The 11,058-nt window shown below is 32.5% G+C and overlaps 1 protein-coding gene across 1 annotated transcript; it reads right to left on the bottom strand.

Annotated features, from left to right (window-relative positions):
• On the bottom strand, positions 1–2,332 carry LOC133304763 (glycosyltransferase family 92 protein RCOM_0530710). The gene has a single exon (XM_061504821.1). It carries the CDS (start codon positions 2,044–2,046, stop codon positions 223–225), a length of 1,824 nt encoding a protein of 607 aa, XP_061360805.1. The 5' UTR covers positions 2,047–2,332; the 3' UTR covers positions 1–222.
• Between the last annotated feature and the right edge of the window lie 8,726 nt (positions 2,333–11,058).

Raw genomic sequence — 11,058 nt, 5'->3', positions numbered from 1 at the left:
CAGAAGGGAAATTCATTCATATTGCTGCAAATATACATCTGTATAAGCTGTGTGTTTGTTTCATATCTATAAAATCATTTAAAAAAAAAACAAAAACAAAAATTCGATAACAGAACAGAAAGCCCCCCAAAAAATGAAAAGAATGAATGCCTAACAAGTATGACTATCATACTATACATGGGGTACCAGCTACCAAGACGTTAGCACCCTGATTAGTATCCATTACAGAAAAGACCTTTCCCAGGGCATCAAACCTGTTGCAGGATCAGCAAAATAAGACAGAAGGAAGTTCTTCAGGCCAGTATCCCAAACCTCACAAAACTGTAGCCGCCAGTTAGGTGGCTGAACGGCTTCGGTTCCCAGTCCCGGTGCTCTATCCTTTGATCCTTTGTTTTGGTCCTCCTGCCAGTCGACAACATAGGTAGCAACCCTTCTGAAGAACTTGGCTTTGAAGGTCTCCCATACCTGGTACTTGTAGTGGTTAATTATAGCAGAACCTTCAGGCATGTTGTGGTACTTGAACCCCTCCCTCAGCTGAAAATGGTGCACCACATTCAGAAGACTGATATCAAGCAAATCTGGCCGCACAATGGATTTGTGCCGCTCAGGACTCTGAAGCCTGCATGTGTACCCTATAGTAACCCCTTTTTTAGGGTGTGAGTTCAACCCAGAAGGCCCAAAGCTATGACAAGCTGTTCTTATCTCCGCAATGGATGCTGAAGATGAGAAATTTGCAACCATTGATCTCAGAGAATTCTCACCAGGAACACTCTGCCCCAACATGTGATGAAATTCATTTGGGAAGTAGAAGAACTCGTCAACATCAAAGAACCCAACCCATTTGCACTCCTCTCTAGCCCTCAAAGCACAGTGGGAAAACCCTGCTTCTTGAGTCTTAATCCAAGGCCAGGCCTGTCTACTAACATTATAACCTTCAAGGTCAAGATCCTGAATCACCTTTTCAATATCATCATCACTGTTGTTATCATAGATAAACCAACGCTCAACTCCAAGCCAGGCATGGTACATGATCCATTCCCTGAGCGCAGAAGCTTGGTTCCACACCATGGTACACACGCACAGTTCATGCTTCACTCTATTCCTCCTCTGATCTCTAGGACCACCTCCACCACCAGGTATCCCAACTCTAGCCACAGAAGGCACAAGGGCACGAACCGGGTGCCTCACGTTGCCACCCAAATAGCTCACAGTTACCCGAATCCCTCGAGCCTTATACGGGTTGTTCCTGATGCTCTGCGGCAACCCGCACCTCACAACTTCTTGAGCCACCGAAACCACTCTTGTCGTGAGCAAAAAGGCACTTTCGTTATTGAAACTCTTCAGCCCGAAATGGCATCGGAAACGGCTCGGATCCGAGATCTTGTGGGGTCGGAGGTTCAGTCCTTTCACGAACACCACCACGGTGTCGCCATCCAGGGTCGCCTCGTACGCCACCCTGTCCCAAGATTCAACCGTTTGGTTCATCGAAAAACCCAAACCCCGGCGACCAACCTCGCCGCGCCGCCGCAAGTCGACGGCTTTGGCGGCTCCAGCGCCGGAGTAGTTCGCCCCGGGAAATGGGCACCTGGCGATAGATCGAGATTCGTCGTACCGGTCCGTGGACAGGACCGGTTGAACCCGAACATCAAGGACCGGTTCAGGTGAACCGGAAGCCGAACCGTTGGTGAGGAGGGTGTAGTAGACGCACTCTAGTTCGTGGGGTTGGGTTTTTTGTTGGTTGGTGAGGATGAGGAGGAGGAGGTGATCGGGGAAGAGGATGCGGTGTTGGAGGGTGAAGGAGGTGGTGGTGGTGGTGTGGTGAAGAGGGTCAAGAATTGAGTGGCTTGCGGTGGAGTAGAGGGATAAGGATGAGGCTTTAAGAGGGAGGCGTAAGGTGGAGGGGGTGAAGAAGATGGTGAAGCGATGGTGAGAGGACAAGAAGAAGAGGAAGATGAAGAAGGAAAAGCAAAGAAAAAATGATCTTGATGATATATGAAGGTGCCTCCCCAGCACACGCTTTCTCTTCCTCCTTTGCTCTGCTTCCATCTTGTTTTTTCTCTCTCTGAATTGGTAGAAGAAATAAGAATAATAAGATGATGGAGTTGGTATTGAAGATGAAGAAAGAATCGAGGGGGGTAATAAGAAGAAGATGATTGAGTTGATATTAAAGACGAAGAAAGAATGTGAAGAATAGAGGGAATGGGGGGCTTGGAATTGGAAACTGGACGCGTATTGGTTGAGTTGCCAAAGGAGAAAGAAAAAGAAAGAAGATGCTTCCTCTCTCTATCTCTCTCTCTCTTCCCCTATAGAATAAATAAGATTGTGAGAATTGAGTGTCCAAAACTAAACTAGAGATTCTGGCTGGATGGTCTGAGTGAGGTGAGAAAAACTTGCATTGATTACTGTTAATTTTTTTGTTTACTGTCATCAATTTCGCTCATTTAGCGCTGCGCTCGAAATAAATGTGATACTTTCTGTTCCTTTATTATATTCTGTATAAATTAATATGATATATTTCTACCTAAGATTAAAAAAGCATTTCAAAGGAAACAACAGAGAGAATAATGAAAAGAGATTTGGGGATGAGGGTAGCCTTGGTGCGTGCGTGAAACAATCATTTGATTGGAGGTCTTACTGGTTTTGAGCGTATAATACACAAATTAAGCTACTTTCGAGTAAAGTGTTTTTTAATTTAATTAGTTGGGTTTAAGGTTATTGAATTGTATTATGTATAGTGTATTATTGTATGACTGATTTTTTTTTTTACGGTGAATCGTATCGAATCATAAAATATAAAAATATAATAAAAAATAATTTAAAAATATATAATATAATTAATATCATATAAATTCAAGTTTATAAAATGATCCAATAAAAAAATACATAAGTAATTAAAATACAAATCAGTTATTTTTATTTATCAATCATTAAGACTAATTTTATCATTATCAACATCTATCAGTTGTATAATTAATCCATAATCCTCTTCCGAAAAAGATTCTTTTAATTTAAATCGCAAATCAAATATTTATTAATTGTTTTATATTAAAAATTTATAAATTTTGATTTAATTTTTGTTTCATATCGTATCGAAAAATACAAATCCTTTTTTGATACACCTCACAATACATATAATTGAGCTTGTGAATCGTATCATATCATATCTCGTAAGATACTGGTAACTATGGTTAGGTTTGATAAAATTCTATTAATATATGTAATAAAAAAATTATATTTATAAATTTTTTATTTATAAATTATACTATATACCAGAAGTAGTATATTCCAACACACAATTTACTATCTCTAGTAAATAATATAGTTTATAAAAAAAAAATTATAAACATAATCCACCTTATGTTATAATGATATTTCTTAGGGAATTGAAAAAAAAAATGTTAATTTAAAAAATACTAAAAAAAATAAAGTATTTATGGTATATGTCAAGATATGCCAACTAAATCAGAGAATCTGACTGGCTGCAGTCGGGTGGACTGTACTGAGGTTTGAAAAGCTTCGATTGTGTTATTGTTAGTGTTTACTTTCACTAATTACGCTCATTATAGCGCGTGAAGTGAATGCGATACTTTTCAGCTTCTTACATCGTCTGTTATAATTAATATGATAATGATATCCTCCGCCAAGAGTTAAAATTAGTAAATAACCAATATAATGCTAACATTACTTATATATTCCATAACATTTTTATAATTAATTCTACATATAATTGATTTTTAAATCAATTATGACTAAATTAATTTTATATTTTAATATGTTGGCCAAAAATGATTTTGAGATGATATGTTTTGTTTAAATTTTTTTTTATAAAAATCCACTCCTACATAGTAAATTACTTTAGAAAGGGTATGAAATAATTTGTTTAGATTATATACGAAGAAGTAAGAAATGCGAAAGGACAAATTTGGTAAAGAAACCACATCTGCAAAATAATTAAACTAATAATTATCAAAGAAGCTTTTTTAGATTATAAAAAAGAAGCTTTTTAAAATAAGTCATTTTTTCTGTTGATGTAAATAATCTTTTTTTTAAAGTTAATTTTATATATTTTTCCTAAACATTCAATAATTTACTCAAAACAAATTTTATTCAGAAAAAAGTCTGTTTTAGAGAAAAAAAAATCTTCCTGAAATATGCACTTAATACAGTGGGAGTTTAAAAAATCTATCTTTTATTCGATATTTGTTATTATTAATTGCTTGATAAGTGTTTTTATGAAGATATTAGCTAAAAAAATATTAACTTGCTTTTATTCAACATTTTGGAAAAGAAATGATGACAATAAAAAATTACATTTCTTTATTAAAATTTTAAAAAATAATAAGTATATTGAAAATAAAATATTACATTTATAATTATTAAGGAAAAAATACATATATAGAAAATAAAGAACAAAGAACAAAGGAAACACTCATTAATCATGTGTTTGACCAAGCATATAGGTGGTACAGTAAAATATTACATTTACAAAAAAAAAAAATGAAATTTCAAGGAGCAATTGGTAGAGAAAAAAAAATTTGTTCCTGAAAATATTTTGGGAAAGTGAATTTTTAAAAAATGTTATTAAAAAATTATTTGATAGACCCAAATATTCCCAAGAATATTAGCTCAAGTTTCTTGATCCTCTATATTCGATTGATTGTCAATAATTTTTGAAAGTGTGAGCTGATTTTACAAAACTAACGTTTGTTGAAGTTTTGAAAAAAAATTCCAATGTCACAAAAGGGTCAAAATTCATCGTTGGAGATCAAACCCAAATTTCCCAAACGAATTTGACTGTTCTAAAATCAGTTTCGTTCTCAAATTAGAGAAACCCACGATTTTGTAAAGCAGAATATAACGGCTAGGGTTTTAACAAGAGAGAATAAATAATTTATTAATCAGTGAAATGTTGTTTTATCGTTTGCATTAACATTTTAATGGTCATCATGGACAATAATGTTAACTGCTTGTTGACACAAAAGGTTTAGTGTGTGTCATTCAAAAAAACACAAGTTGTGTCTTTTTAGTGATTTAGTACGACCGGTCGTACTCTGTGTAATTCTGAAAACTTACTTTTTTTTTTCATTTTACACATACATATCAGTTATGTGACTGGGAAGAGAAAAAAAAAAGCAATTTTTCAGTTTTACACAAAGTACGATCGATCATACTTTGTGTAAAACACCTAAAATGAAACAAGCTTGTGTCGTCAAAAGGATGCTTCTTTTTTCCTGACACAAAACTATGACAATTTTGCTTATAATAAAAAGCGTAAATACTGTTATCAAAAAAAAAAAAGGCGTAAATACTCTTTTTGGTCCCTAACAAAAAACACGGTCCCCACTTTAGTCCCTTACAAAAAAAAATTAGTCAGTTAGCCCCTAACAAATTCAAAGTGAACTCGTTTAGTTAAAATCGTGGTCCCTCACAAATTCAAAAAAGACCCATATTAGTCCTTCAAAAGGACCAAAATGGGTCCACTTTAAATTTGTTAGGGACTAACTGACTAATTTATTTTTGTAAGGACTAAAGTGGAGACCGTATTTTTTGTTAGAGACCAAAAATGATGTTTACTCTAATAAAAATTAGTTGCGTCTAAATGTTGCGAAATACAAACAAGAGAGTACTTTTATAAGACCAATTCATAAGCGCCCTTCAGAAAAACAAATCCAAGGAATCTGTGCAATGGATGATCGGCTTGCCCCCTCAGGGTTTAAAAACAAAGATTTTGACAAATTATATAGAGAGATAGAGAATAAATGAAATGTTTTTATGTAATGGTTCCTCACCCTTTAATTTTCATTTTGAAAAGTAAAATACAAAGTTGATGGGTTAAGAAAATATATATACCAAATCAATAATAATAATAATAGGATAATATGTTTATCATGTTGAATGAGATAATTTTCTATCATGCAACACACACAAAAATGAGTGAGATCCATTAATAAGAAGAGAAAAAAAAATGGGTCTCTCACTTTTTGTACGGACATTAAACAAAATTATCTCATGTAATATGATAAATATAATTTCCATCATAATAATAAGTAATCAATGCCATATTTTGTTACAAGCACTCAAATTAGTCATTCAAGGGCAACTAACTATTTTTCTCACAACAAGAGGATTACATTCCTTAAAGCATATAATCTTGAATTCGATTTTAAAATTTACATTTAAAAAAATATACAGTTGTGACTTATGAGGAGTCTTTATCTTCGCTGATTAGTCTCTCACTTATTGAAGCAATTTATGACGCAATTCAAACATTTATTTTAAATTTTACGAGTTAAGCCATCATTTTTAGATTCTGTTTGGATTCTCTCTTTTTTAAATTAGAAATTATTTACAAGTTAAAGCTAAAAAAAGAGCTTAGAAAAAAAGTTAAAAACTGTTTGGTGATTACATAAATTTCTTAGCTTAAATGCACATATTTCAAGAAAACTCTATCTTTATAACTCTTCATTTAAAAAAAAGCACACAATTCAATAATTGTTGATAAGAGCTTAAAAAAATCTCCTTATCGGAGCTTTTGGCTTTTAACTTTTTTCTTCATTATAAAAAAAGAGTTTTTTTATTATAAGAGTTTTTCTCAAAATCTATTTGACCTAGTTTCTACTTATAAGTAGCTTCTAGCTTAAAAAAAATGATCCAAACGGGCACTTAGAGGAAAAACCCATTTGAAGTGCAATTTTTTCATTTATTTATTAAGCCAAATTTGTATGAACGCCAAGGGGCATTTGACATAAGAGATATTTTTTTTACCGGAAAAAAAAAGATTTTCTAGAATATGGTGTGAATTTATTTATTTTCAGGTAAGTTACGAAAATGTTTGGTAAAGAAAATTTTTTGTGTGAAAGTTGTGTGAATTTTACTAATATTATATTTGGATGAATGTAAAATATTGATAGAAAAGTGAACAAAATTATCAAATTACCCCACATTTTGAAAATTGAAACTCTATCATAAAAAAGTTATTTTTTCCCTGCCTTGTCTCTCTCTCTCCATATTCGTTTCTTTCTCTGCGTAATACTTCACCTCTCTTCCATGTCTCTCCAATGTTTTCCCAAATGACGTGATAAATATACATCTGAAACAACAAAGATCATTTTTGCCATGTTCAGGTAGGTTTGAGGTATGGATTTATAGCAGCAAGTATGCTTGCAACTTCCAAGATGCATTGTCATGGCTGGACATCTTTATACTGCTGCAGATAATTGCTTATACATTGTCTGCCCCGTCAGCTCAATACCTCTCTTAATATATTGTATCATTTATGCAATATGTTTGCTCACTGACAAAACCATGACACCATCAGTAACAAAGAGCAAACTATTGTTTCAGTCAGTTGTGGATCACGGCACTTCTGTTTTGTTGACACCATTGGGTATTTTTATCTTACAAAATTGTGTTTCCCTTCCCACCGTGTGGGAAAACTTTTTTACCATGCCTTCTATGGCAATCTTTGATTAAGAAATCATGTGCAAAACTGCAACCGGGCAAAAAAAAAAATTCAACTATTTTTTTGCTCTTCCTCCTATCAAATTTGGCCAAATTATTTTTCCTTCTACCAAACACCCCATAAGAGAAAATGGACAGATTTTTAAAGATAGTTAAGTGAATGAGCAATCCACGAGAATAATATTAACAAAGGACACTCGTTTGTAGTTTTTTTTTTTTTTTTCAACATGGGCAGAGTCTTTATTCAAGAAGTTTGATGTTATAATTAGGAGAAGGGTTATATTGATAAAAACAAATTTATAAATTTATAAATTACACTATTTCTGACCGGTCATACTTCACTCAAGAGTGTCTTATTGGTCAGATATAATATAGTTTGTAAACAAAAAATTTATAAATATAACATTCCCCTATAATTAGATGCGCACTTTTTTTCATCAATTGGGAAACTATACAAGACTCTTTCAAAAGTTTGTTTTTAATGTAGTTTTTATTGATGATGTATTCACCCTCGTATAATCATTGACAAGGTAATACAAGCTCATAGATAAAATTTTGGATATCATTTCATTATAACATTTATTTTCGAGAATATATTAAATAAATCATACGAGATAATCATTTAATTCATTCAAACATCATTTATGATAACATACTCAATTATTTCTCCATAATTATTGACAAAGTTGTTGATTCTCTCTTAGAACTCTTCAACATTGTTCCAATTCAACGCATTGGACTTCAACTAGATAATGACTCTGCACTTGATTTTATCAGGATTTGGCTTTAAAGTCTCGCTCTTGAGTTTATGATATTGCATCCTATATGTGTTTTGAGCTTATTTTCTATTTTCATAAAAGCGATTTAATAATAAAATATATATTAAAGAATTTATCAAATAATATATTGTTAGCATATTCAAAGTATGGCCAACTTGTTTAAAACGAGTGGTTTATGTCCTTTCCACCCAATTATCACTTATTAGAGCAGTATATAAACGACGTGATAATTGTCTTTTTCCTATTCCACCCACAAAAACGCTATTTGCTATTGATAATGCCACTTGCAAGTATACAACAAAATTAAAATGACAACACGATAGAGACAGAGTTTCTTTATGTTTTGCTTCTTCCTTTGTAGTTTCCTTGCTAGGTATGTTTTATATTTCCTCTGCCTGAGTTGTATGCAGATTGATCTCAGAAATGGATAAAGCCTCTGATAAAATTCTTTTCCTTGTTCTGAAGCAATGGTAATATCTTTTTCTCCCAAAAACACGAGCAATCAATCTCAATTTCTAGTTAAAATATCAGTAAAACACTATTTTATACTTGGTGGTAATTCTCCTCTTCCGGTAAGGAGTTATTTTCCACCTATAAGTGAGTTAATGTGCTATTATTATTAGGTATATAAAATAATGACTTTGAGAACAATAATGTACAGAAATAAATTGGACCAAATATTATTCTACTTTTATGAAAACAAGTTACATTGAAATTAAATGATTTAATATATGTGTGCCTACCGTGCAGAAACATGCAATGTCCGAATAAGTGAGTTGGACTACATTAGAATGTATGATTAATTAGCATTATTATGACCAAGCAAAGGGTTTTGCATTCGGTTGTCTACTTTTTCAATGGGAAAATAAAAGAAAATGGGGAATGTCTTTTGGCAGCTTCTGTTTTGTTAATACGAAAAATGCACTTTGCGGCCACGTGCTCTGTCTCTATATTTATATATATACATTTATACGTAGTCTGTCTGCAGTGCCTCCCTCAGTATAAACCTTTCCGTAATCAAGAAATATAGTGATTAGTGAGGCAATTGGCAATGGTATTACTAATTAAATGGAATTAGAGTTAATTTGTAGATTTTAATGTTGCTGTGATCTTAAAAATCCCCAAGAGATTACTGGTTTTTCTTCAATGATTTTTTTGTTTAACCAATTATTAAAATGATTACTGGGTTGTTGGTTATTAGTCAATATATAATTTTAAAAAAGTAAAAAGATAATCTAATTATTCTGTGTTCAAGGCAATCCGGATGACAAAAGTTTACAATTTTCTGTGTCTTTTTTTACCCTTAAAATAGTTTGTATTTAAAGATGTACAGTATTAAAAAGGAATAGTTTGTATTTGGTGCCACGTACCCATCTAAATACTAAAAACCAAAAATAAAAATATTTTCTTCCTTAGTGTTGCCTAGTAATTTTCCTATTTTCTAAATGAGCTAGACGTGGTCCTCGTGGCCAGCACTCACGCTAATTTTTTCCTTTAAAAATAAAATCTCTCCGGTTTTTTCTAATAAAAATATCTCCTATTCTTTCCTAGTTTTAGACGCAAATGCATATAAGTTTGTAATAATAGGCAGAGTGTTACAAACAAAAATATCGTAAAATAATTTTCTGACAAACTCAATTGCTTACAAGTTACAACAACAAAAATTAATAAATATATATAAAAATATCTTGCTATAATAACATTTGTCATATGTTAATTATTAAATGCCCGCGTAACAACTAACAGTAGTTTTAGGGGGAGAAGAGGATGATTTATTATGATTGCTATTTTTTCACCTAAACGAAGAGGCTAAGAAATATCGATCGACAGATAATAGATAGGAAAAGAAAAGAGGGGTTGAGGTGGGAGGGAGTTAAGAATCAAAATCGCAAATAGAGATGATAAATACAATATCATTATCATGAAAGTGGAAGAAACTCCCGAATGAAAAGTGGGGCCACTTGGAGTTTGGTCGTGGCAAATTTTCAGTGTGATCTGCTGTAATTGAACTTGCTTTACGTAAACACCTTTGCTTTTGTTTTCCAGAGTTAGGCTTTTGCTTTATGCTTTGTTGGTTTCAGCAACCAAATTTTTTTAGTGCGGTTGAGAAAGAGATACGTGCAATGCTGGGAAGTAATAAAAAAAAACATATTGCATAATTTCCAAATATTGTTATAAACTTATCATGGTCTCCAAGAAAAAAGAAAAAAGAGATTCATGAAAAGGAAAAAGTCCCCTCAATTAAGACACTTAACTCTAGAAGATTAATAAACGGAGCATGGGACAGTGACCCCAGATTCTCTATTATTTATGTATTCACAGACGGTAACTATATATCTCCATAGATAATGACAGATATACATTCGTATGAGTCATTATCAAGAGAAAGAAGATAACGATAATAGTGACGATAATAAAAACAATAATAAACCAAATTCTTCAACGTATTTGGAATATTTTTCAGTACAGCAACTAATATTCAAACTTGTCAAACGCAAGCAGTGGCCAGCATCCAATAAACATAAATTGATTAAAGATAGAATTGAGCAACGGATAGTTTGGTTCACTGTTTATTTATCTATCATGGGATGAATAGTATTATATCACTTAATACAATTGAATATGGGACTAATTTATTAGATTTATTCTCTTTTTTTCTCTCTCTCTCTTTGTTGAGAAGTCACTTCTACAGTACTTGTTATAAGCACACAAGGCTTGTTTGCGTCTTCAGTATACATTTCAAAATTTTAAGGGCTTGATAGTTTTCTTAAATACTTACTAGTACAAATTTCTTGGAGATGTTGGCTTGTATGATGAA

This window comes from Gastrolobium bilobum, unplaced genomic scaffold, assembly GCF_033153095.1.
Source record: "Gastrolobium bilobum isolate Gb01-03AN ecotype WA unplaced genomic scaffold, APGP_CSIRO_Gbil_v1 utg4323, whole genome shotgun sequence".
Lineage (NCBI taxonomy): Eukaryota > Viridiplantae > Streptophyta > Magnoliopsida > Fabales > Fabaceae > Gastrolobium > Gastrolobium bilobum.
The sequence above is the reverse complement of the archived record's forward strand: the minus strand, read 5'-3'. Positions and strand labels throughout refer to the sequence as shown.

What these genes read in the sequence shown, in the direction of transcription:
- LOC133304763 (XM_061504821.1), bottom strand. Translation starts at nt 2,046, where the DNA reads ATGGAAGCAGAGCAAAGGAGGAAGAGAAAGCGTGTGCTGGGGAGGCAC.